At 46.7% G+C, this 23,034-nt stretch overlaps 11 protein-coding genes and 1 non-coding gene across 12 annotated transcripts; 4 read left to right on the top strand and 8 right to left on the bottom strand.

Moving 5' to 3' along the window:
• Nucleotides 1-184: 184 nt before the first annotated feature.
• EDB82DRAFT_445753 (major facilitator superfamily domain-containing protein) lies at nt 185-2,142 on the bottom strand. Its single transcript, XM_025735356.2, has 2 exons — nt 1,879-2,142; nt 185-1,824 (listed from the first exon to the last, which is right to left on the bottom strand). Exons 1-2 carry the CDS (start codon nt 1,898-1,900, stop codon nt 269-271), a joined length of 1,578 nt encoding a protein of 525 aa, XP_025586071.2. The 5' UTR covers nt 1,901-2,142; the 3' UTR covers nt 185-268.
• A 566-nt stretch (nt 2,143-2,708) lies between these two features.
• EDB82DRAFT_499849 (uncharacterized protein) lies at nt 2,709-4,413 on the top strand. Its single transcript, XM_025735355.2, has 2 exons — nt 2,709-3,887; nt 3,939-4,413. The coding sequence occupies exons 1-2, from the start codon at nt 2,773-2,775 to the stop codon at nt 4,303-4,305; spliced, it is 1,482 nt and encodes a 493-aa protein (XP_025586070.1). The 5' UTR covers nt 2,709-2,772; the 3' UTR covers nt 4,306-4,413.
• On the bottom strand, nt 4,414-5,921 carry EDB82DRAFT_499847 (S-adenosyl-L-methionine-dependent methyltransferase). The gene is made up of 3 exons (XM_025735354.2): nt 5,548-5,921; nt 5,112-5,491; nt 4,414-5,061 (listed from the first exon to the last, which is right to left on the bottom strand). Exons 1-3 carry the CDS (start codon nt 5,635-5,637, stop codon nt 4,434-4,436), a joined length of 1,098 nt encoding a protein of 365 aa, XP_025586069.1. The 5' UTR covers nt 5,638-5,921; the 3' UTR covers nt 4,414-4,433.
• A 1,744-nt stretch (nt 5,922-7,665) lies between these two features.
• Nucleotides 7,666-7,738, bottom strand: EDB82DRAFT_t110. The gene has a single exon. It is a non-coding gene; the product is annotated as a tRNA-Cys (tRNA).
• A 251-nt stretch (nt 7,739-7,989) lies between these two features.
• On the top strand, nt 7,990-10,131 carry EDB82DRAFT_175825 (Alpha/Beta hydrolase protein). Its single transcript, XM_025735351.2, has 3 exons — nt 7,990-8,851; nt 8,898-9,716; nt 9,767-10,131. Exons 1-3 carry the CDS (start codon nt 8,261-8,263, stop codon nt 9,839-9,841), a joined length of 1,485 nt encoding a protein of 494 aa, XP_025586067.1. The 5' UTR covers nt 7,990-8,260; the 3' UTR covers nt 9,842-10,131.
• A 113-nt stretch (nt 10,132-10,244) lies between these two features.
• On the bottom strand, nt 10,245-11,412 carry EDB82DRAFT_175875 (uncharacterized protein). Its single transcript, XM_065607128.1, has 4 exons — nt 11,127-11,412; nt 10,915-11,074; nt 10,549-10,862; nt 10,245-10,495 (listed from the first exon to the last, which is right to left on the bottom strand). The coding sequence occupies exons 1-4, from the start codon at nt 11,212-11,214 to the stop codon at nt 10,422-10,424; spliced, it is 636 nt and encodes a 211-aa protein (XP_065464897.1). The 5' UTR covers nt 11,215-11,412; the 3' UTR covers nt 10,245-10,421.
• Nucleotides 11,413-13,616: 2,204 nt separating this feature from the next.
• On the bottom strand, nt 13,617-14,666 carry EDB82DRAFT_499832 (HAD-like domain-containing protein). The gene has a single exon (XM_025735349.2). The coding sequence runs from the start codon at nt 14,643-14,645 to the stop codon at nt 13,767-13,769; it is 879 nt and encodes a 292-aa protein (XP_025586065.2). The 5' UTR covers nt 14,646-14,666; the 3' UTR covers nt 13,617-13,766.
• A 492-nt stretch (nt 14,667-15,158) lies between these two features.
• Nucleotides 15,159-16,089, top strand: EDB82DRAFT_536692 (uncharacterized protein; the record flags this gene model as incomplete). The annotated part of the gene is made up of 2 exons (XM_025735348.2): nt 15,159-15,392; nt 15,452-16,089. The coding sequence occupies 2 exons, from the start codon at nt 15,159-15,161 to the stop codon at nt 15,818-15,820; spliced, it is 603 nt and encodes a 200-aa protein (XP_025586064.1). The 3' UTR covers nt 15,821-16,089.
• Nucleotides 16,090-16,759: 670 nt separating this feature from the next.
• Nucleotides 16,760-17,401, bottom strand: EDB82DRAFT_499828 (uncharacterized protein). The gene is made up of 2 exons (XM_025735347.2): nt 16,997-17,401; nt 16,760-16,944 (listed from the first exon to the last, which is right to left on the bottom strand). Exons 1-2 carry the CDS (start codon nt 17,260-17,262, stop codon nt 16,935-16,937), a joined length of 276 nt encoding a protein of 91 aa, XP_025586063.2. The 5' UTR covers nt 17,263-17,401; the 3' UTR covers nt 16,760-16,934.
• A 221-nt stretch (nt 17,402-17,622) lies between these two features.
• EDB82DRAFT_524828 (uncharacterized protein) lies at nt 17,623-19,036 on the top strand (the record flags this gene model as incomplete). Its single annotated transcript, XM_025735346.1, has 2 exons — nt 17,623-18,334; nt 18,384-19,036. The coding sequence occupies 2 exons, from the start codon at nt 17,623-17,625 to the stop codon at nt 19,034-19,036; spliced, it is 1,365 nt and encodes a 454-aa protein (XP_025586062.1).
• Nucleotides 19,037-19,264: 228 nt separating this feature from the next.
• EDB82DRAFT_524827 (uncharacterized protein) lies at nt 19,265-19,552 on the bottom strand (the record flags this gene model as incomplete). Its single annotated transcript, XM_025735345.1, has 2 exons — nt 19,265-19,378; nt 19,442-19,552. The coding sequence occupies 2 exons, from the start codon at nt 19,550-19,552 to the stop codon at nt 19,265-19,267; spliced, it is 225 nt and encodes a 74-aa protein (XP_025586061.1).
• Nucleotides 19,553-19,980: 428 nt separating this feature from the next.
• EDB82DRAFT_499823 (uncharacterized protein) lies at nt 19,981-22,838 on the bottom strand. The gene is made up of 5 exons (XM_025735344.2): nt 22,354-22,838; nt 21,504-22,268; nt 21,137-21,450; nt 20,796-21,089; nt 19,981-20,746 (listed from the first exon to the last, which is right to left on the bottom strand). The coding sequence occupies exons 1-5, from the start codon at nt 22,543-22,545 to the stop codon at nt 20,095-20,097; spliced, it is 2,217 nt and encodes a 738-aa protein (XP_025586060.1). The 5' UTR covers nt 22,546-22,838; the 3' UTR covers nt 19,981-20,094.
• Nucleotides 22,839-23,034: the final 196 nt, after the last annotated feature.

The raw sequence follows: 23,034 nt of genomic DNA, 5'->3' as shown, positions 1-23,034 counted from the left end.
CCACGGCACTTGATAAGAAGCCCCATCGACTTGCTACAGTTAGGAGTTTCTCTGTAAATGTACAAGGCTACCTCAAAGTGCTGTGCTGATTAACCAACATCGTGAAAACCCTCAAGGATGTATGGCCTTGTCTTGTCACCAGGCTTTCTGTAGTTTTATTGGAACACGTTTCTTGATAATCGTTGTCTATCATTGGGTATCATCATACGATAAACTTTCATTCATGCTAAATAAACAAATCATAAAATCAGGTTTTCCTTCCGTTGCATTACTGCGGAGCCTTCTTCTGCCTCCACATGCTCTTAACAAAGTAAACAATGCTAATAGCGAATCCTAGTCCAGCAAATCCAACAGCCATGTAGAACGCCGCACGGTATCCCTTCAGCAAGTCTGCCTGGGACTCTCCGCCCTTGTTGATGTTGACCTCAACCGTGGCGGCAAAACCCAGGCCAAGACTGATACTGTAGTTGACAATGGTGCTAACAAGACTTGCTGCGATACCCTGGTGCTCTCTGGAGACAGAGTTGGAAAGAATCAATGTCGCAGCAGGGAAGGACATGTCCATACCGAATGTCATGACAATAAGGCCGAAGAAAGATTGGTACCAGTAGGATTGCTCAATGGGAGCAGTCATCATAAGAATGGTACCTGTAGTGAAGGCGCCAAGAGCAAGTAGCATGACCAACGCAGGGTGCGAAACGTGTAAAAGCCAGGCTGTCGTCAACGAGGCGCAAGCTCCGGAAATAGCCACAGGGCTCATCCAAGCACTTGTAAGGAGAGGGGAGGCTCCCCGAACCAGCTGGAAGAACTGCCATGTGTAGTAAACCCAGATACCAAATGTGGCCCAACCACAGACAATGCAAGCCAGGATATAGGCAACATCGCTCGTCAAAGCGTCAAAGGGGATAAGAGGATGCGAGGCAACGCGTAGCTCGACGTAAAAGAAGACGGGAACCATCAGAACTCCCAGAATCAGCGTCACGATAACCCAGGGCTTGTCCCAACCGTCGATAGGAGCTTGATTCCAGGCAAAGTTGAAGAGAACGAGGGCAGTAATACCAGTCACGGCACCTGGGAGATCCAGTTGACCGATGATCTCTCCCCATGTTAGGTCGGCCGATGAAAGCTTGTGTGGTGGGTCGGGAATGATAAAGTAGGCCATAACGGCAATTAAGGCCAGGCCAAGGGCGAAAGAATAAAAGGCCCAAGGCCACCAGCTAGGATCGCCCAGGACGAAGAGTCCAGCAAACGCGGCAGAGAAAACACAACCGCCAGGGGCACAAGCGCCAAACAGGGCAAAAGCGATGGCCTTTTTAGCACCGGGATTGTATGATGCGCCCAGAATAGCAAGACCGTTTGGCATAACCAGTGCTGGTCCGATACCCTGGAAGACTCTTGCAAATATGAAGAGGACATGGTTGGAATAGTTGGCAAGACCGCAGATCATTGACCAGACAGCAAACCAAGCGAATCCGATAAGGAACATGCACTTGTAGCCAAAGATATCTCCAAGACGTCCAGCAAAGAGAATAAAAGTTCCGACCGTGAGGCTGTACCCAGCGATAAGCCAGCTTAGCTCGGCTGGGTTGCTGAGGCCGAATGAGTCGCCGATAATGTGGATGAGATTAAGACAGTTGCCAAGGGCGCCCTGTGTCATGAACTGAGCCATACAGATAATGGATACGAATAGGATTTCGCGTGATAGTGAGAAAGAATCTGCTATTGAGGCTGATGTCTTTACGCGGGAGATTTCCTCCTCATCGCGACCTGTCAAGGTGTTGTTATCTGAGGTATCTCTATCAGATCCAGGCATAGAGCCTTGTTCTACAGCAGTTAGCATCTTTGGCCAGGATACATAGAGTTGTAGTGTTTCTTTACCCTTTTCAGCTTCCATCACCATAACGAAAAGCTATATCAAAAATCGATTGTGTTCTGACAGGCAATGACGAAAGGGATGACAGCTAAGCTTTGTACTATATAAGAAATGGATCGCATTCCGTGGATATGATGATATACATCCGAATATCCGTACTTCCGAGCCAATGAGTAGAAGCTCCCTTGACTTTATGTCCACAATGGCATTTCTAAGCGAGTTTCGGGATTAGAAATCTTGATGGAGATCTGATAAAAGGGAGACTTAACTAGTTCGGATGAGAATTGAACTTGTATCCGTTCTGACCGCTGTCTTGGGCCGAGCGGGATGTAACGGGCTGTCGAGCTTATTTTCTGGTGGAGCTTCAGTATAAATGTGAAGCTAGAGAATGACTGTGCACGTCATCAATCTTGGTAAGAATTGTGATTGCTTAAAATATTTGCACGATTAATCACGGATAATGGTACTTTATGGTTGTTGAACATTTAGCTAAATAAACAAAGACACGTACTGCTCATCAATCTGTTATGTCGGGCTATAGCATGAGTGAGAGGAGCTCAATGTGTCAGACAAAAACTAAAGTTGAGCAGTATGTATAGCCACATCAGTTCTAGACTTTAACTGCGGCACCAAGATAGACTCTAATGATTGTTTCAATAGAATACCAGAAGCAGCGTCTAGATTTATAGAATGATCATCTCTATAAACGTGTATTAAATTGATCTTGAACGTTTCAGTTCGTTCTACAGAAGCTACCCTACAGTGGCGAACCAGTAGATTCTGCCATATTTGACCGTTTTCGCCACTGAACATGGTCAAGTCAATTGGAATCCAACCCCACGTAAATTTACCATCCCCACCATCTCGACTCTTATCAGACCATCTTTAAATCGTTCAAAATGTCAAAGACAAAGTCCAAGAAGCGCAAGCAAAACGCTCAAGCGCAGACTCAATCAGAAAGCCCTCGAAAGATCGCAAAGACAACATCTCCCTTGATACCGACACCTCCTCCCGATGGCAGCACCACACCCTTCGAGCCAAAGAACCTCCACACTGTCGTTTCTGAGGAAGAACTTGAGATCACTATCGACACTCTCACATCGCTGGCCCAATATCCTGGTTTGATCAAGTCAAAGCTCTGCAAGGACCTTAGAGTTGCCGTATACGACTTTCGGCAAGCTTGCACGACCGGTGTCAACAATGCTGCTGGCGCGAACCTTACAGCGCAGGTCACTGCTGCCCTCGCCGATCGGAAATACACTGAAGCAAGAATTTTTCTTGCTGAGATGAAGATTCGGGGCGAACAGCCCAAGCTTGGTGCGCTGTGCCGATGGGTGCGAGATCTCGATGTCATCAGCGGCCTGTCGACTGTGCCAGACCAGCAGGGTCTCGTGAAGCGCTCCGAAAGGGAAGAGACCCTGATCAAGGTCATCGATTCCGTATTAAGAGTCTGTGGCCACGAGGACCGAAACCCCAATGCCGTGATTCAACCATCTTCAATTGCTCTGCAGGAGATTTGGGACCTCCGGCCAGACACACCCACCGAACAAGTATACGCTACGGTCCTAGACGGCAGTCTCGTTTCTTCAGCGCCTGACTCTCTCAAGAAGAACCTACGCATCATCGAGATAACGCCCGGTCCCGAACGCAAGCCTCCCAACCACCACGATGCCATCCTATACGCCTCTACACCCGACGCCGTCCCACTGTCCACAACGCCACCGTCAACTACCTGTACTCCACATCCTGTTGTGGCCGGTCTCAGCGTTGCTACGCATGTTCTCTATCCTGAGGAATGTAAGGCTATTATCGCTGCTGGCGAAACAGTCAACTTTGTTCCTGATGCGCCGCTGCGCGAGGACGGAGATGTCAGCATTCTGGCGCACAACTTTTACTGGGTTGTCGATCAGACATTTCACGATACGCTCTGGTCGCGCATCCGGTCATTTGTACCAGAGTTTATGAATGGTCGCTTGGCCAGGGGAGTTAACCGTCGATTCCGAGTCTATCGCTAGTAAGTTCAATCTTGATAGCCAAATCTCTCCATACAACTAACACGCCACAGTGTTTCAGGAGCAGAGTACCGAGCACACATCGACGGCGCATGGCCCCCGAGCGGCATAACGAAGGACGATACATACGTATACGACAACTCTCCCGCTGAGAAGAAACAGAGCTCGCTATTCACTTTCTTGATCTACCTGAACCAAGATTTCGAGGGCGGCGAAACTACATACTTCCTGCCCGCTGCGCGCGAGGGAGTTTTGAACGCATACCCAGTCCGCCCGATCATGGGTGGCGCTGCCATTTTCCCACATGGCGAGATCAACGCTACGCTGCATGAGGGTACTGGTGTTAGAAAGGGAGCCAAATATGTCATTCGAACAGAGATTGAGTACGATATTGAACCGTCAGAGGAGGTCAAGGTCTGAGGTACAAATAAATTGGATGTTTTAAACAAAATTGTCAACAGGAACGGCTGGACCGGAGAAAAGTATTGATACGCTTTTATGTCTATTGAACAAACTATATATTTAAATATTATCATATCGTCATTTATCTATGCTTCAGTCGTGACCTCTCCCTCAGCAGGCTTACGTCCCCAGACAATTCGTTGGAGGTAATAAGCATGCGCCTGCTTCTTAGACTTCAACTCCTTTCGCAATTGGGCGCAGTAGAGCACAACCTGCTCTTTCGTCCAGCCCTCAAGCAGAGTAGCCATGAAAGCAATGTGTCCCTCCACATCAGATAGAATGCTCAGTGTGGTAAATCGGCCAATCTCCTTGAGGCGCTCCTCCTTGGGCCAGTCTCCCACAGGGACCTTAATGGTCTTGGTCTGAATGTCTACGAAACCAGCGGCCTTCATGCCCTTCTCTTGCAGGTTATCAGGGAGAGGCGTGAAGACACGACCGAGCTTCTTACCACCCTTGTGAAAGAACTTGCCCCACTCGGCAATGGCACTGCCAGGCTTGACACTATCGTCGTCGCTAAGACCCATGGGGTCACCCTCGTGGGACTCGACCCAACCGCCGGGCTTGGTCGCTTGGAATGCGCGCTCGTACAGGGCGTACCAGTCGGGGACGCTACCGTAGAGGAAGCGCATGTGGATGAAGTCGGCCGAGTTTTGGGGGAATGTCCAGTCAAGGGTGAAGTCTTCGATCTCGAACTTGACATTTGGGGGAACCCAGCTGAAGCATGTTAGCTACCGATATGATGCCGTGCTGGTGTACTTGCTTACCTCGGCTGGATAGGGGAGATATCTGTTCCGATAACTTCGGCCTCAGGGAACTCGTCGCCAAAATCCATAGCCCAAATTCCAGTGCCGGTACCGATGTCAAGCACCTTCTTGGGAGCCTCGACAGGCGCAAAGTTGAGCTTGCCATCCATAATCAGGCAGGACGTATGGTGAATGATATCGAGAGCCTCAGAGGCCTGGTTATCGTTGGACGCCCAGTACTGAGCATCGCCTCGCTCGGCATGGTATGTTCGGCCGTTGATAGTTCGGTAGTCGAGAATGCTCGAGTTGATGGACGCGGTCGAACTGGCATTGTCGTCACCTAGCGAGGAGTCGGTGTCTGAGTTGTCGGCATCGGCATCGGCTGGGTTAGTGGCGGTGTTCTATGTTGAGTCAATTAAACGGAGTCTCGGCGAGGATTGAAAGTGGTGTCGTTTACCTCCCAATGTGTCGGGGCAAGCATCTCTTCGGTGCCGCCATTCTGCGCAGTTGGCGCATCTTCGATTTGTGCAGCACTGGCAGTAGTCATCTTGATATCTTGCTCAAAATAATAATGAAGACACAAAATGAGGCGGCGAGAGAAGAGAGACAAGAGAAACTCCCGCCGCCCCTCTTGTTTGTCTGTTTGTTGGTCCCAGCACCCAACTGCGTGGTCATAGTAGCATCGAGTGCCACTCTTGGCTTTTGTCTTCAAGGGTCCATATTGACGCTAGTTTCGGGGAACGACGGATGTCCCACTTTGCTGAAGGATTCTGGCTCGGGAGGGGGAATTCATCCGGATATGAAGCCTCGATGGGATGTAATGATGCGATTGCGGGCATGACTACCTACTCTGTCAGGACACAACCGAGGCTCAACACCCCCTTCCCTTGAACTCATCACGTGATGATCAAACTGGATCTTATCTTATCTCTGACCTAACCTAGATACTTCCCAAGCTAAAAAGTCACACAAGTCAGGAGGGTTTGTTTAAGCAAAATGGTAACGTCAGTGTAAAGTTTGGAATGAAATTACTCATCGCCGAACAAGCAATCACAAAGATAAAGACGTCATTGAGACTAAATGTCACGAAGCATGAACTTTGATGTTTCCCAAGACACGGTCGATGAAACCATCGTCATGACCATCTCTCAAGGGAAAGTTAACCTACATTTTCCCTTTAGATAATGCAACAAGATGAATGAAAATTAGGCCAAATATAATACTGCTCAGTCCTATGACTTTGAGTCAGTGTTCTATCGGTATCGAAGGTGAAGTGATGACCTGCCTAATATCTATGATCTACACCAAGGCCACATTGTGGTCTTGAATGGTTTCCCAAAGCGCCTTCCTAAAGCTCCTCTTTTTGAAGAAAAGGTAAGAGCGTTCAGATTGACTTGAGTTTAACCCTTATCAGAGTTTTAAAGCCTGAGTCCAAAGTTTAAAGTCTAACTTTCGCATTACATGAGAAATAGACAAGACGCGCTGTATTCCCACGAGAATCTTTACAATCACGCACACATTTCTATCTCATCCAGCAATAATGAATCGTTTTGTACAGGAGAGACACCGTCATGCAAGGGATCAGATATGACAGTGCAAGTGAGTGTCCTATCTCCAATAACCAAGTTATCCCCTGGGGCAGGTTTCTAATAATTGAGTCAAAAACAGAAGCCAATTTCTAGACTTCACAGTCAAGTGCCGCGGCAAAGTATTATGTATTCACAAGCTGGTCATTTTTAGCCAATGTTCTCTTCTACAAAAAACAAATACAGATCCGAATGGGGTACGAAATACGATAATCTAGTTGTAACATCTTGCTAACATAATAAGGCATCTAAGATCAATGTGCTCGATCTATCCATATTCACCATCGATACCGTACAGAGACTGATAGATTACCTCTATCTCGGCGAGTATGTAGTGGATTAGATCCTCACAGGCTCAGCAAATAAGCGACCGGACCTTCGAGCACACGTTGACATGTTCGCCGCTGGAGTCGAGTTATGAATTAGTACCCTTCAGGACTATGCGGTTCATGAGTACTCAAAGACATTACTTACATTTTCTTTTTCTGAGCTTATCCGCTCGATTGATCCTGTGTACTCCACGAGCTCGAGGGAACACAGCGCGCTGCGACTTGCAGTACTGGACTATGCTCAAATGAGAGTGATAGAGTCCGGGATTCCACCACTGAAGACGGTATGGGTTACCGAGATGAACGAAAACTGCCCAGAGTATGTGGACGATTTGGAGTTGGGCTACAAATATCACTGGGTTAAAAAGCGTACAACTTAAAGAACTAGTAGTTGGTTGTATCGATTGGGTCACAGAGAGCTCGCCCTTGCCAAGCTACAGGGCTCCGAAATCAGGGATTCATTGTCGCATGCAATGACCAGGTGTGTTTGATGCATTGTTTAGCAGAGGTTTGCTGTTTCTGTGTTTTTATACTTTGTTAATAGACAATCTCGCAACTGTCAAAGGATCTCTGACTGCTCATGAGCCTTTCGCACTAAAGGAGTAGAACAAAAGTGAATAACGGAAATGCATTGTTCAGCAAAGTCAAAAAAATAAATCTAGGACCGAGCGTGGATCGAACACGCGACCTAGGGATCTGCAATCCCTCGCTCGTACCACTGAGCTATCGATCCTTGTCAAATTTTGGATAGGACAGAGGGTTGACATGAGTGTATATATAGTAACCACGTGTTTAGAATGTGTTGTGTTATGCTATTTAATATTGAGTATTGCATCTGCTAAACTTGGGACGAGTTTATTGCTACGAACTGAACGGTGCATCTTCATCCCGAGCTTACTCTTGAGTGACCGTTTGTTACATAGGAATTATCGTATCAAACGCAGATAACGATATGCTCTAACTAGCATTGTTGAACCTCTTGCGCCCTTTGTCTCGGTTATCCATAAGCTCAAAAGTCCATTGTTTTGAGCTGCCGCATCAAGCCTAGAGCTCATCATACACGCCATTAGAAGCGGGGTATTCTGTACAAATGCATGGCAACACGCAAGACCTTTTGTCAATCGCTAATAGCCCTTGTAAAATCCTCGTCATCATCGATAGGCTTATCTAAATATTTACTGTTCAACAGCCCCAGTAACATCTTTTGAGGTCCTGTAACATTCCCCAATACCCAACGCCAAGAACAACTCTAGTCATGGGTATCTTCAAAACAGCGATTTTGCTCGCTGGTGCTTCACTGAACGTGCTTGCATCTCAATTCCCTCTCAATGACGCGGACTCACTGCAAGCTTCAACCTTCCAGGTCCATCAGAGCTCCCTGTCCCCGGAGCACTCAATTCGCATCAAAGAACAGGTAGATGACTCTATATGCGACGCGCGTGTCAAGCAGTACACAGGGTGGCTTGATGTCGGAAACCAGCACTTGTTCTTCTGGTACTTTGAGAGCAAGCATGCTCCAGCCACTGATCCTCTAGTCTTGTGGTTGACGGGAGGTCCTGGTGGTTCATCCATGCTGGGAATGCTCCAAGAACTCGGCCCTTGTCTCATTAACGAGCATGGCAACGGAACAGTCCATAACCCTTATGGATGGAACGCAAATGCAAACTACATTTTTGTCGACCAACCTGCTGGTGTTGGATTTTCCTACCTGGACAAAGACGAGCCGATTCCTGGCAACTCGTTTGTCGCTGCCGATAGCATGCACAAGTTTATGCAACTATTCACAACTGAAGTCTTCCCGGATCTTGCTGGCAGACCGTTCCACATCTCTGGGGAGAGCTATGGTGTAAGTAAAAGCGCTGGTGGGGTATCGCAGTAACTGACTTTTACAGGGCCACTACATCCCTATTTTGGGAGCTACAATTGTCGCACAGAACAATCTCTACCCCAAACGGCCCCAAGTTAACCTAGAGTCTGTACTCATTGGAAACGGTTACATCTCACCTCTCGACACCGCCTTTGGATACTGGGAGACGCTCTGCACAACCAACCCTGGTGTCAGTGAACCTGTGTTCAACAGTACTCGCTGCGACATCATGGCTGCCAACCTTCCACGATGCCTAGATCTTGCACGTGTATGCTATGAGCATCCCGACCACGCCATTTGTGGTGCCGCGGCGGAGGTATGCTGGGAAGGCGTGATAAAGTGGTACGACGGCGAATCTGGGTCCGGCGGCAACAGAAACAGATTTGACATCAGTGTGCCGTGTGAATCTGGAGATGATCTATGTTACAAGGAATCGGCACTCATCCAAAACTACCTCAACCTGCCGCGAGTGTTCAAAGCTTTGGGTGTTCCAAGCGCGTTGACAAATTACTCGATCTACTCCTGGGAAGTATCAGAAGCCTTTGACCTTGGCATCGACACAGGTATCAGCACTCAATCGCAGGTATTGTACTTGCTCAACCACGACATCGATGTGCTACTATACCAAGGAAACCTGGACCTCGCATGCAACACTGCAGGAAATCTGAGGTGGAGTAATAGTATGGAGTGGAAGGGACAGCCAGCTTATGTTGCTCAACGACCAAAGGCGTGGGGTGCTTGGGGTGAGGAGATTGGTTGGTACAAGGAGGTCAAGATCCAGATGGGTACTTCAGATAAGAAGACTACCTTCTCGTTTGCAACGGTCGATGGAGCTGGTCATATGGTGAGTCTTCAAGTAAAGTTTGAGATAATTGCGCTAACTGGATGTCACAGGTCCCGCAAGGTAAACCCAAGCAGGCATTGGAGCTCGTCAACCGCTGGTTAAAGAAGCGTACTTTCGCCGGCTGAGAAACTCAGAGAAAGGTCGTTTCGTGGGATTCATTCTGGCATTTGTTCTCGGCCGTTAAAAACATTGAAGTAATTTAGAAAATGACACAGTCTTTATTCCCGATGATCTTGAATCGTTGCATTGATGCCGATACTCCACCACTGTTGTATGCTGTGGTTTCTGTGAACTTTTTACACTAATTTTAAGGACTGATATATATATGAAGTTATTTATGAATAAACGCATATCAAAATTGAATGTCTTCTATACGACCTTGGCAACTGGAGTGAGAGAACTTTACTTGTCTTGTGTCCTCATCGTCAAGCCAGTATGGAGAGTGCAGAAGAGTTTGAAGGACAGTGGGATGTGAATCTGATAGACGAAGGTTTATATGGAGATGAGAATGAATGGAGTTGAAGTATGTAAAATTAAAATGAGTGTTCTGTGTATGCAAAATGCTAAGCGATGGCTGTTTGATACTGCCAAGACAAGAAGTGAACAAGAAAATGATAATGAAAGAGTGCCAATGCTGTACCATGTCCCAATGCCAATGCAACCGATCAAACTCCAAAAGAAACAATTGAATGCCCAAGAACCTTCTTACTCCTTGCCAGGGTACTTTCCAGGGTACCACTTGCCATCATCATAGCCAGTGTTGCCGCCCTCATACTTGCCTATTGAGTGTTAGTATTGTATGGTAGGCCATGATGAAGATGTTGAGACTTACCCTGTTCCCACTTGCCATTATCGTAGCCAGTGTGGCCACCCTCATACTTGCCAGGGTACCAGCTACCATCATCCTCACGCTTCTCCTTAGCACCAGGGTACTTGCCAGGGTACCATTTTCCATCATCATAGGGAGTGTGAGGCTTGCCCTCATACTTTCCTGGGTACCACTTGCCGTCATCGTAGGGTGTTTGAGGCTTGCCTTCATATTTGCCGGGATACCATTTGCCGTTGTCGGCACGCTTCTCCTTTGCACCGGGGTACTTGCCAGGGTACCATTGACCATCATCATAGGGAGTGTGAGGCTTGCCCTCGCTGAGATAGAGTTAGTATATGGCATTGAGTGAAAAGTGGTTGAGAAACTTACTATTTGCCAGGGTACCAATTACCATCATCGTAGCGCTTGGTCTTCTTGCCATACTTGCCAGGGTAGTACTGACCATTGTCGTATCCTGTGTTGCCTCCCTCATACTTGCCAGGAGCCCACTTGCCATTATCATAGCCAGTGCTGCCGCCCTCGTATTTGCCTGGAACTGTTAGGTGTCTGGAGAGCAGATGAAGAGGAATATGGCTGCATACCAGGGCTCCATGAGCCGTCGTCGTTCTTGGCAGTGGGAAGTGCCAGAGCTGTGGCAGCGAATGCCAGAAGAGTGTAGGAGTAACGCATATTGAGTTGAAGTTGTTGAAGAGAAAGTAAAGTAAAACCGCTAGTGGTAGCGAGATACTAGAGGCTTAAGGTGGAAGTGATTGAAGTTGTAGATTGAGGAGTCGAAGCGACAGTTGAGATGCTGAAGCGAAAGTGTTGAGTTGTTGTGTTTGTATGTGTTTGTATGTGTTTGTATGTGAGAAGAAGATGAGGATGATGAACTGAACTGGAATGAGGGAATCAACTCGAGGTTATATAGTAAATTGAATACCAGTCATTCCTATCTCGAGTGACATAGTTGTAGTCAAACTCAACTATCCAGCGTTGTGGTGGTCGGCGCAGCATCAAACCACCAACGCCACGACTTACTAAACTCACGACATAGCAGAGCTCCCCAACTTCCAAATCAATAAGGCTGATGTGCAGCTCAACGAGCCGCATGGCCCTACGTCAATTCAAGGTTACTATTTTAGGCTGTCCCAAGCTTTATTTCGTCCCATCCTTGTCCCGAGTACAGCTGCTGCGCCTGGTTACAAACCAAGCCAAGATCAGCACTAGCTCCTGTACAAAAATGTAGCTATCCCAAATCTGACTTGGCTTCCCAGGGCTGAGCTTACCTCGAGGTCTCGACCACGGCCCCTCTTCTCCGATGGTGGTTGTGTCTAACCGGACCACCGAACTCGAGCTTTACCCCGCAAGACGATAAACCCCGAAAAGTCGACTTTGGGGCTGAGGAGCATAGAACGTGTGGTACAGTACTAGAAAAAGGTCAGCTGTGCCACCGCCTTGGCGTGGTTTCTGTGTTGGCACAAGAAGGAGTAGGAATCTTGGCCTTGATCCTTCTCGTGTAAGCTGATATGGTGGGTGTTGAAAGTGCACATGTTGTGCGGGATATTAGGAGTGACAAACATGCGAATGTCAAGCTTTCAAGCCCAGCTCAACTACTGTTGAAGCCAAAATACCAAAGTCCCATTGCCTGTTAGCTCTAAAAACCCAAACCTTTTTTGAAGGAAGAACCCGAGAGTAGAGCTAAGGACAAGCCTAGTTCATGACCATCACTGACTCTACCACCCCATTGCCTTTAGTCAGCCCGACCGGCTGAACTTGCTAAAACCCAGGTCGCTGAACTTTGATGGGATTTGGGGAAACACAAAGTGAGACCGACTTTAGTGATGGAGAAAAAAAAACGCCCGGCGCCCAAGGCTGAAAAGGCGGAGCTGAACCTGGTGGGAGCAAACAAACTTGGGCTTAGAGTTATGAGGGTGTGGACGGCAGAGACAAACATAGGTGGTGATTAGGATACGAGTTTGGAGCTGGCACATGTCGAGGTGAATGATCATGTTCTAAGATTGAGAGGTTCAGTTTCTCTTCGAGAATAGAAACACGATCCAGATACATTTACATTTACAACGGTATCCCGATGATAGCCATATCTCATGCAGATCCGTGATGTATACATCATATCTACAAGGTACCTACTCTGGCAGGTTATCACTTATTTTTAAGGCATTCATGAGATCCTTTGGTAATCAAATGCCATATCATGGCACCATCAACAACGTGACAGCTGGTGCTCAGCCCTATCACCGTCAGCCCCCACAGGGACCTCAGTTCGACGTGTGATGGGTGGGCTTACTCCGATATCTAGCTTCAGATTTCCATTGGCGCAGTAAAGCTGCACAGAACTTGTGAGCCCGCCGTTTCGGCTTTGCTTTAAAGTTTCGTTGAACGTTTCGCTTCGGCGAACCCAATCTGGTGGTAACGGCCATGCGCTACTGAAGTTCCTCTAGGGAGCTATACGACACTATCAAACCGAATATCCGAAAGATTTAAACCATATCTTACACCACCTAGGAAATAGGTTTGGGATGGCTTGTCAGCAAAAGTAATGATGGCGACATCGCAAATGTCTCATACGGCGTAGAGTAGAAAGGTTTGCTCTCCACATCCTAAAGGAAGTAATAATGAGACGATGCATAAGCTAGAGAAGCTTGCAAAATTTCATATCGGACTTTTTCTTCCTTTGATACGTGATAGGTTGATTTGATATCAGCTGAAGTCTCTCGTCATCATGGAAAAGAGTCAGCTGCGAGTCCACTAACGGTATCACGTAGTGACTTATCGACGATGTACTTGGGTTTCTTGTATTGTTATGTAGTCGGTAGATCAAGACTGTCATCTTTGTCCTATGATCAAAGTAGTAAGTTGTCAAGTGGAGAGTTTCTTTGACAAAGACGAGCTCCCTTGGTCTGAGCAATCTGCAAAGGAATAGAGCACATTTCTTATCTTTCTCTATATCATACAAGAGCTCAAGCCAAGCAAAATGTTTAATGTTGGACGCTGAAAGCATTAGAGATGGAATCAGTGGGTCATTCTATGCCATCAGACCACAGGATTATTTTACTATTATAAAGCTCAAGAGGTTAACATGTTTGTTATTCACTAAGGGTCTATAATCATTCCAGAGAGATTGATATTGCAATTAAACTGGTTCTGTCGTCTCACGTAGTGTAGTTTATCAAGCGCGAACATTTGCTCTGGTTCTTTCAGGAAAACCAAGACATCCCAGTACCTCAATTCAGAGGGCCTGTCTCACTCAGACACGCAACAATGCCCGCGATAGCTGCCAACGTTCCATCCGGATTCTTGACACGCACCGTGTGTAGTCCCAACTCCTTAGCCGGGTAATCGTTTCCACCAGGAAAGATAGCATCTCCGATAAACATGATCTGCTCCAGCGGAATACCGCTCGCAGCTGAAAGCTTTTTCAAGCCATAGCCCTTGTCGACACCCTTTTGCGTGATATCAATCGAGGTCGCACCACCCATGTTGATAGAAAGATCGGGAAGGCGCTTATACAGATCGGCTTGGATGATCTTTCGCTTTGCAAAGTCAGGATCCCAGATTTCCTTGGCTGATACGGGAGCTTGTTGGCCAAGAGCAGAAAATGTGATTTGACTTCCTCGATCTTCGATGCGTTCGCCCCATGTCTGTTCTGGCTGGAAACCCGTAGCGTCGAGTGATGCGTTGAATGCTTGGATGATGTTCTTCCTCTGTTCCTCACTGAAGAGCTCGGCGTATTCAACCTTCCATTCGTCGCCTTTGTGAGTGTAGAGTTTTGTGCCGGTGGTAGGCATAAGCCAGAGCTTGGAGAGATCAGCGCGAGGAGGAAGTCGGCTGGCGACTTGCTTTTGGAACTGAGGCCAGTCACCGCCTGAAATGACTGCGACATGTGCGACGGTCAGAAGGTCAGCGAGAGCTTCGCCCATGGAGTCGAGGAGAGGTTGTTTGCTCTCTGCGAGGGTGCCATCTAGATCGAATGCGACAAGTTTTATCATGGCTGCTGGTAGTGAAGGTGAAGAGGCAGAGATTGTTGTTGGTTGTTTGAAGTTAAGTGAGGGGTTGACATTTTTGGTGATGATTGACAGCTGGCATGTATTATCAAGCCACATATAATTCCGCTGTTAGCACCACACAACATTGATGTATACATCGAGTAGGTGATCCATCTTGTATGAATGTTATTCACTCTAACCAATGCCTTGTCACAGGCATTATAGTATCTAGGTTAACATGACCACATATCATGAGTTGGTATTTATTTCGTCTCTTTTGCTTGTTGACATAGTCGTTGCTTTTTAAATAAGTGGGCCTTTCAGTTTCTGACTGTCACGGTTTTTGTCTTGACTGTGTTGATACAGTCTCGTCTCACGCGTTATCTCTTCTCAGCCCCTCATCTTCAACCAAAACACACCTATTCCATCCTTATATGACTCCATCTCAATATCTTCTTATTCACGAGCCTCAGCCTACCAGAAAAGTTGGCCGCTCCAGGCATAAGAGACGAAATTAGTGGGCCAGCTTATGCTATCCAGATCAGACTTGGGCTGTTTATTTTTGTTCTCCAAGGTTAGACACGTTATAATCACCATCTATCCACGACCGTCTGGCTCCATGACGCCGTCATGGTTGGCTACAAACATTCTCCTGGAGAGGAAGAAACAGACCCTATCTTTCAAAGTCTCGAAACCCCCGCCCAAGGTACAGCCGCCCTCAAGATAAAACGAGTCACTGGAAAGTTTCCCTGGGAAATTCTCGATCAATTGTGCTCTGAGACAAAATGGACCACAAAACTACTCGAAAAGTTTGTTGAAGTCATCAATAAGTGTTTCCCTGGCGGAAAATTGGGCAAGGAAGACGTCGAACGATTGCGGCTAAAAGACTGGAATTGGCTGATAACGCGCTGAAATCTTGCCAGGCCTTAGAAGCCGCCGGGGTCAGCACACCGCAGCATATCTGGGATCACTTCGAGACCACGCTTGATAAGGCTGTGTCCATTCTCCGACAAACCCAGGAGTCTTGCGTGGTGTACAAAAGAGAAATTAACAATGTGACCAATGACCTCGAGAACCTGATGATATCAGTCCACAGCACAGAAGCCAAGGTCAAGGAGGTTGACAATCAGATAAAAGTTCTTAAGGATAGTTTCACTTCTGAGCGAAAGATTGAATGCATCATTACATTGACCACGAAGGCTAGAGACCAAGATGGTCGTGCGTTTAGGGATTTTAAATTTCCTGTTACTGCTGTTATCAGTCCGTTCGATAGTGGCGTTGATCCGGATTGAGGGACATCTACTTCCGGCAGGGAGATGTCCCATGGACTAAAGTGTGTTTTATCATGGTTTTTCTGGCATTTGTCGAGCGTCTCTTTCTTTTATTTCCATGCTAGCAGGTAGCAGAAAATGTTAGCCTTCCAGGTCTTTGGGTATGGAATAACTAATCTAAGAACTAACTATACATAGTCTTTGGAGTAAAAGATCTCCTAATAATTTCGTCTCTTATGCTTCCAGGAGTCAATTTTTATGATACCCTAAGGCCATGATATTAGCGGACTTAAAGTTATGATTAACTGATAGGCAATCACAGGCTGGCAGGAAATAGGAAGCAAGCAGGTACGATTAACATGGGCTCGCACATTATTATTCTTCATACACTATATAGCTACAAACAGGCTACCACCGGTGGAATTTCATGCACAGATAGTGGAATATATATCTACCACGCAAGTCAGCAAAAAACGGCGTAACGTATGCGGTGAGCAAAATGGTATGCCAAGTCTCAGATTGAGTTGTCGGAAACAGCTTGAATCATATGTGATCATAGCCATGGAAGTATTTGTTTCAATCTCATCACGGACAGGTTAGGGGATTGGGAAGAAAATTTGCTTACCATACAACGGTGCAGGGAAGAAAGGTGGCTGGGTTAATGTGACAATCAGTGAAGCGTCTCTATCATAAGCTTTCAAGGATAGCTAAAGCTTGCAACCGAGAAGCAATACCACCAGATCATGCAATTCCAAGCGATAGCTATAATAAAGAAAGAAGACAAAGAAAAGAAACAATGTATGCGGCATTATCTGCCTTTTGTTACAGAATGGTGCCCAATTATTCACAAGGGGGCCCTGTACGGAACAGCATTGATCCACATGTAGCCAAGACTGTATTCTATGTTCAAAGTGATGATGTTACTGAAGTGACAGCGTGAACGGGAGCAATAACTTGAACACATCATGACTTCGTCTATCTAAAGTATGGTAGATAATTACACTTCACATATTCCGGGCCCAAATTAATGAGATTATATTCACCTGGATATTAAATAATCCTGTATTATATAAACAGTGTTATCATTATATAGGTATTCCCATTTTGCGCCTTCCGTATTTATATCCATCGTTGTTTAGTTTTCCCTAGCCTTGTCAGTCCATTCTTTGCTTTATGTTGCAAACTTCCAAGACTTACAAGACTGCCAATTCAAGATCGCCTTGAATCTTTGCTTTAAGTTCCAACTCAACATCGAGATCCATGTCCAGTCTCACACGAGGTGCACTGCTCTTTTGCTTCTTTTCTGTTTCTTGACCTGCTGGTTGCGAAACTTGTTGATCTTGACTGGTGAAATCATTTTTGTTTGACTTTGTCATTTGCTTTGACTCGTTTTCGTTAGAAGAATCATTTTGTTGGTCGGTTGAGGATGAACGTTCATCATGGGTAGTTTTGTTGGCGGCCATTTTGAATTATTTGATTGTCTAGCAACGATTGGTAGTTTGCGATGTTGAGTTGGCTTTGACAACACTAGAGTTGGAAATTTCTGAAAGTAATAATAATTGGTAGATAAAAAATAAGTAAAATACAATGAAGTAACTGACGTTGGAACTGCATAATAACAGTATCGGATGTGGCGATAGCCTATGACGCAAGGCTCCATATTCTACCAAGGAATACATGACCACGTGATTTCCATATACGTCAATCTCACCGCGTCAAGACGGGTCATGCCAGCATACCATCTCCCTTGTCATCAACCTCAACAAGGATTTCGGCAGATAGAATCATCAAGAATCATATTGACCACCGTTAACTTCATCGCCATGCCTCAACCAGCCTTGGATTACTTACCACCTGAGATCTTCCTCGCAATCAGCGATCTGCTCCCTTGGACAGACAAAGAATCCTTGAGTATCGTCAATAAGAAATTACGAAACCAACTGGTCCCTCACCTTTTCCGGCACATCAAGATTGATTGCCCCTTGGCCAAAGAAAACAATCTCCAATCCGTGATTCAGTTGCATGGCGCTCACGCATTGAGTGTACGCCTATACGTAAAATTTCAACCCAATCCGCCCAACTCGACTCTCGAAGGTACAAAGGTTGATCCCGAGTCTGCACAAGAATGGTACTGGGATGATTACCCACCTTCCGTCTGGGCTCGAGCTTCTGACGACGTTCCAGTCATTCATGATGTGATTCAGTTCAAAGGGATGCCCAAATGTTCTATGCTCAGTATTCACACGAATGGAGAAGATGACTTTGAAATTGATGGAGGTTGGGACGAGAACGACCTTGCCGATTTGAGCATGTATTTCTGCACCTCACCGGAAAGTTGGGAAACAGTCAAGGACAAGGAGAAGAAGTACAATTGGAGACGAGCATGGAATACACTCTGGCGTGATGTGGCCAAACATGCAAAGACAGAATCTCTTGAACTGCTTCACTTCCTGCCAATCAAGGCTTCATGCTGGCTGGATCAGGAATGGGTAGCCCTTTTGGCAAGGTTGAAGAATTTAACAATACGAGCCTACGGTAACTGATCTCACATAATATCCAAAGATCTACAGCTAACATCGACAAGGTCAAGACAACGGGGCTGGATGGGCAGCCAACACGTTGGAAGGTTTCAACTCTTTCTTCAATGAGATGCCGGATTTTCTTTTTCAACATGCAAAGAATCTAGAGCATCTGTGTATAGCTGGTCACGAGGATGGACATCTCGGCGAAAACGCTCTACGCTTCGAGCCAAATACTATGCCTCAGCTGAAATCGCTACGACTGGAGACAATGAGTACCACTCAAAGCTTGAAGGAGTTTCTCAGAGGAAGTACCCCTAATCTTGAGTCAATACATCTGTTTAACGTAGCGGCATGGGCTGAGGGAAACGAGCCAACTTGGGCAGAGTTCTGGAAGGCTGTCCGACAGGGAAACCCCGCCTTGAGGGAGGTGGTTTACCAATATTCGAGAAGCGTCCCGTTAACTATGGACGAGTTTATGAATGACGATTTTGACCCTGCAGAGATGGATCCTGAAGAGGTTGCTCAAGTACGGAAGAAGGTTACCGATGACCCTACTCTTGTTATTTGGCCATATGTCACATCAAACGACAAGTACGGGGATGTTCAAGCTTGGGAAGACACCATCCTAGAGGCTCTCGAAAAGGGCGACGATAACAGCGAGTATAAATTATTGATGGAAGAGATCAAACAGAGACAGAAGAGCACTACATCTTGATGCGGTGGCTATGGGAAATGGTCAATGTCGATCGAATCCTCCGGCCCCAGGGCCCTCCTTGGCAAGATGGTGGAATCCAAAGCTTCCTACAAAGATGCCAGAATCAAGATATTTATTTGCCCATTCTCTCACGTGTTTTGAGCTGGTATGCACTGCATAAGCATCCCGACTCACAAATCTAAATCACTAGTTTAGCATTTCATGCAGTTTTCTAGATCAGACACATCCTTACTTCTCCATGCAGACAAACTCGTCTTTGCCTTCAGTTTTGTAGAATCTGTATATCTTGGCGCCTTCTTCTTTCAGGGTGGCTTCGGCAACTTCGGCCAAGCACGCATATGCCTATTTATCATCGGTAAACAAAAACAACTATCTGTCGCGATGCCATGAGGAAGATGATGGTACCTCATCGATTCTGTCCGGATTCACAGCGATAGTGGACACGGAAAAGAACTCTTCCGGTGAACCAGAAGCCTGGCTGGATTTTTGCAGCAATTCTTTGTTGGCAACACACATTATGGGGAGTCTAAAACGAAGTACAGGATACAGGGATAGTCAATTACATCAATGGGAAAGAATCTGTATTTTTAACTATCGCGGGACGCGCGGGGTTTTGTGGTTGAGATACGGCAAATCTCAGCGTCAGCGTTAAATGTAAGAACTAGGATACAACGGCATGTTTGCCCGGATATAGTCAGTGCTGACTGTATCTTTGCGCGATATCCTCGTATGGGCCTAGCACTGTGGTATGATTCACGTAAGACATATATATGCATGTTCCGTATGCGTGCATATACCTAACATGGATACCCGACGACAGAACGTGCTTCTTTTTACACCGCTGAAATGATCAAAGCCACCAGATTTAATGCCCAAGCGCTCCATACTATTTATCAAGTCGGGCAAGCATCGCGGGAGATCTACACACAGATTACAAATATGTATGCAAGTTGGAGACATCGAGTACAAGCCCAACAACCATGAACATTGCCAGTATCTCCCACGCTAACCATTGGTCATTACTCGTGTATTCAATTAACCATTATGTAGTAATTATGTTACTTGTACTCTTCTTCCTCAGTTGCTTCACTCAACGTCATCGACAAGTCTCGAGGATCTCCCTTCCAGACGGGTTGCTCAGTTGTCATCTCGACCTCCTTCCCACGCGGTTCATGTTGTGCAGTTAACCGCTGGAATTCTCTCGCCAGAGCTTCCATTCCTATGTCTTCCATATCCTCGCTTACTGAATCCAGGCTGATGGGATAAAGACTACTGTAAGCGCCGTCCTGTACCAGAGCTCTTGTTGCAGAGTGAACATCCTCAATTATGCTGTTTCCCGCCCAACCTTGACGCCTGAAAGTCCCATTTTGCCATCCAATGGTCATGAGACCTTCTGTAATGCCGCGGAGGCCTTTGCACCATGATGCAATAGATAGACAACCACGGGTCGCCAGAATGAACCAGAATTGGGCATCTGATGCCTCGGGGTTGCGAAAGACATCGTTGATCAAAGTAAGGAAACCGGGCGTAATAAACATGGTCATGTTTGTTGACTCAAACCGGGTACGGTAAATGTATGAAAGGCGTTTCAGTTGCTGTATCGACGCTGTATGCGCAGCTTTGGCAACTGAACTCTGTAGCATTTCTTCCTCTTGGTGGTTCTCTAGGAAGGGTCGCCAAATATCTATAATTGACGTATGGTACCAGATACTGTGTAAGCGTCAGCATGACACCTACGGTAGTGCCTTGGCATACTCACTGTAACACTAAAACATGATGTGGGCATGTGTCACTCCTTTTAACTTCATCTGGTAGGGCGGCGGCCCAGTCGAGCAACAATTGGTACATCTGATGTGCGTAGGACACGGGCATACGGCTGAAGCTGTTGAAGCCCTCTCCAAATATCTTGTGTGTGATCAACCAGAATTTGCATATCCATGTGAAAGTGCTTCCCATGTGATCAATAAGGGGTGGTCCAGATACATCTCCTGGTATCGGTAAAGGTGGCGGATGCAGTATCCGATGTTTTGTTCGGAAGTTGACTGAGTGTAGACTAAACTGTTCAGTAAAAGCCTGTTTCTATCTGAAATTTACACTTACCTATGCCAGCCAAACGATCCCCAGGCAGCATACGAAGCCGCAGACTTCAACTCCTCGTCATCGTCCACTCCAGCCATATTTGCATTCTTGTCGCCAAACAGACCAAGCCGACGGCCAATTTCTGCACTTGCATCAAGATAAAACAGCCCGACACGGTCTTGTCCGTGTTGGTTGCATGTCAAGGTCAAGAACATGGCAGAAGTGAGGGTTGTGACACAGTTGAAGTCCGGCAGATCCCGCCAACGCTTCTTTGCCTCCTTGAGAAAGGCAAACGAAAGCGGCTGTGCCCTTGGTTCGAACTGTGAATAAGAGGCCTATATCATGTAAGCCAAAGTCGAAACCAAGGATACTGAGAGTAACAACTTACGCAAGACCAAGCAAGTAAAGAACTGACAAGGACAGGTGAGCAGAACCGTCCTCCGCCTGATACAAGATCTCTGATGAATAAATTGGCGTCAAAGAATGCAAGTAGAGGATGCTCGTTGGAGAGATAGAAAGAGATCGTCTGTTCTGCTAGAGTTTCAGGAATGGGAACTGAGGTCCATTGCCGTATTTGAAGACCCTCCAGTCGATGATCAATATATGAGTGCTGGGATGAATCTGTGGTGGTGTCACTGGGTGTCGAGAAGGATTCGGAAGATGTCGGTGTTGCGGGTTGTCGTCCCGAAAAGTCCAAAGGAGAGAAGGGCGATATTGAGGTTGGTTCCGGCGAGGTTAGTAGTTTTGGGTTGCGCTTGTCATTAGCCAACAGTCCGAGATCTACATCCGTAATTGTGAGGTTTTCTATAGCAGGAAACGCGTTTGAGTAGCGCATATTGAGATCCACCTCCAGTGCAGAGCTGGCCAGAGTTCCTGCTAGACTGGTAGTTAATGGGTTCAATGGCGATGAAGCCCCTACTGTACCTGAGTCGACGGACCGTAGGAAGTCAGGCACAGAGCCTCTACTGCGCAAATCTTGCAGCATCGCAGCGACGTTCTCCTCTGGTGTAGTCCTCAACAGCTCGAGCGCCTGGAAAAGGTCTCTGGAGCCTTGCCGGAGCTCGAGCATCTTTTCCTGTGTAACCTCGGCCCGGTATGTACATTTTTGCCGCCGACTCGCGCATGCAGAACATGTTGGCTTATGGCCGTCACACTACAAAGACAACGAGAAAAGATGTTACCCCAAAATGATACGGAAAAAAAAGAAATACGACAGCCAAGGTAGTGGCAGGACAAACCTTTGACTTTCTAAGGCGACAGTTGTTGCATGCGACGGCTGTCAATGCTGCCCTAGGAAGGTCGGAGATATCGAGTGGCGAATATTGATGCTGAGCCTCTTCATGTCCGGCTTTGAGGGACTTCCTGGGGAGCAGTTGCCTATTGCTCTTTTGGTGCTCTTGTGCTCGGGTAGGCTTATTTGGGTTGTTCATGGGACTGGGATTTGATTATGTGGCAAGTGACAAAAAAAAGAGTGGCTCAAAGACGGCGAGCTGAGGTTGAGAGTGAGGCGGAGGGTGGTTAAAGACTTTGCTCTTTGAGCGGGCAGGGCGAGACGATGGCAAGATGCCAATCTACAAGAGGAAATGATAGACAGTTGGTCGCCGGTTCGAGTCGTGTCAGAGTTATCCGGTTGGGGTTACCACATGTGTGTGGAATGAATATTATGTAGGTATTGTGAAGAGTGGGCTGGGTCGAATATTGACCTGTCTTTTTTTCTTTCAGATGATCTAGGGAGAGAAGAATTGAGGGAGCAAACCCCCTCATGCGCAGATACTCGGGCCAGGTCTGATTGGTTCGATCACTTGAGATATGGCTATAGCCATAAGTCCATTAGTGCATAAGATTCTTTGCCGATGCTACCCACTACAGTAATATCTTGGTGCAAATTTGTGCAACGAGTTAACATTATTCGACCTTGA

The sequence above is a fragment of the Fusarium venenatum genome (assembly GCF_020744135.1).
Source record: "Fusarium venenatum strain MPI-CAGE-CH-0201 chromosome Unknown EDB82scaffold_2, whole genome shotgun sequence".
Taxonomy (NCBI): Eukaryota; Fungi; Ascomycota; class Sordariomycetes; order Hypocreales; family Nectriaceae; genus Fusarium; species Fusarium venenatum.
The sequence above is the reverse complement of the archived record's forward strand: the minus strand, read 5'-3'. Positions and strand labels throughout refer to the sequence as shown.

Coding starts and splice junctions, on each gene's coding strand:
- EDB82DRAFT_445753 (XM_025735356.2), bottom strand. CDS start 1,900: ATGGTGATGGAAGCTGAAAAGG. Junction 1,825..1,878: donor GGTGATGGAAGCTGAAAAGG/GTAAAGAAACAC, acceptor TAACTGCTGTAG/AACAAGGCTCTATGCCTGGA.
- EDB82DRAFT_499849 (XM_025735355.2), top strand. CDS start 2,773: ATGTCAAAGACAAAGTCCAAGAAGCGCAAGCAAAACGCTCAAGCGCAG. Junction 3,888..3,938: donor CGATTCCGAGTCTATCGCTA/GTAAGTTCAATC, acceptor AACACGCCACAG/TGTTTCAGGAGCAGAGTACC.
- EDB82DRAFT_499847 (XM_025735354.2), bottom strand. CDS start 5,637: ATGACTACTGCCAGTGCTGCACAAATCGAAGATGCGCCAACTGCGCAG. Junction 5,492..5,547: donor TTGCCCCGACACATTGGGAG/GTAAACGACACC, acceptor GACTCAACATAG/AACACCGCCACTAACCCAGC. Junction 5,062..5,111: donor ATCTCCCCTATCCAGCCGAG/GTAAGCAAGTAC, acceptor AACATGCTTCAG/CTGGGTTCCCCCAAATGTCA.
- EDB82DRAFT_175825 (XM_025735351.2), top strand. CDS start 8,261: ATGGGTATCTTCAAAACAGCGATTTTGCTCGCTGGTGCTTCACTGAAC. Junction 8,852..8,897: donor TCTCTGGGGAGAGCTATGGT/GTAAGTAAAAGC, acceptor TGACTTTTACAG/GGCCACTACATCCCTATTTT. Junction 9,717..9,766: donor TCGATGGAGCTGGTCATATG/GTGAGTCTTCAA, acceptor TGGATGTCACAG/GTCCCGCAAGGTAAACCCAA.
- EDB82DRAFT_175875 (XM_065607128.1), bottom strand. CDS start 11,214: ATGCGTTACTCCTACACTCTTCTGGCATTCGCTGCCACAGCTCTGGCA. Junction 10,863..10,914: donor AATTGGTACCCTGGCAAATA/GTAAGTTTCTCA, acceptor ACTCTATCTCAG/CGAGGGCAAGCCTCACACTC. Junction 10,496..10,548: donor TAATGGCAAGTGGGAACAGG/GTAAGTCTCAAC, acceptor AACACTCAATAG/GCAAGTATGAGGGCGGCAAC.
- EDB82DRAFT_499832 (XM_025735349.2), bottom strand. CDS start 14,645: ATGTGGCTTGATAATACATGCCAGCTGTCAATCATCACCAAAAATGTC.
- EDB82DRAFT_499828 (XM_025735347.2), bottom strand. CDS start 17,262: ATGGCCGCCAACAAAACTACCCATGATGAACGTTCATCCTCAACCGAC.
- EDB82DRAFT_499823 (XM_025735344.2), bottom strand. CDS start 22,545: ATGAACAACCCAAATAAGCCTACCCGAGCACAAGAGCACCAAAAGAGC. Junction 22,269..22,353: donor GTCGCCTTAGAAAGTCAAAG/GTTTGTCCTGCC, acceptor TTGTCTTTGTAG/TGTGACGGCCATAAGCCAAC. Junction 21,090..21,136: donor GGATCGTTTGGCTGGCATAG/GTAAGTGTAAAT, acceptor TGAACAGTTTAG/TCTACACTCAGTCAACTTCC.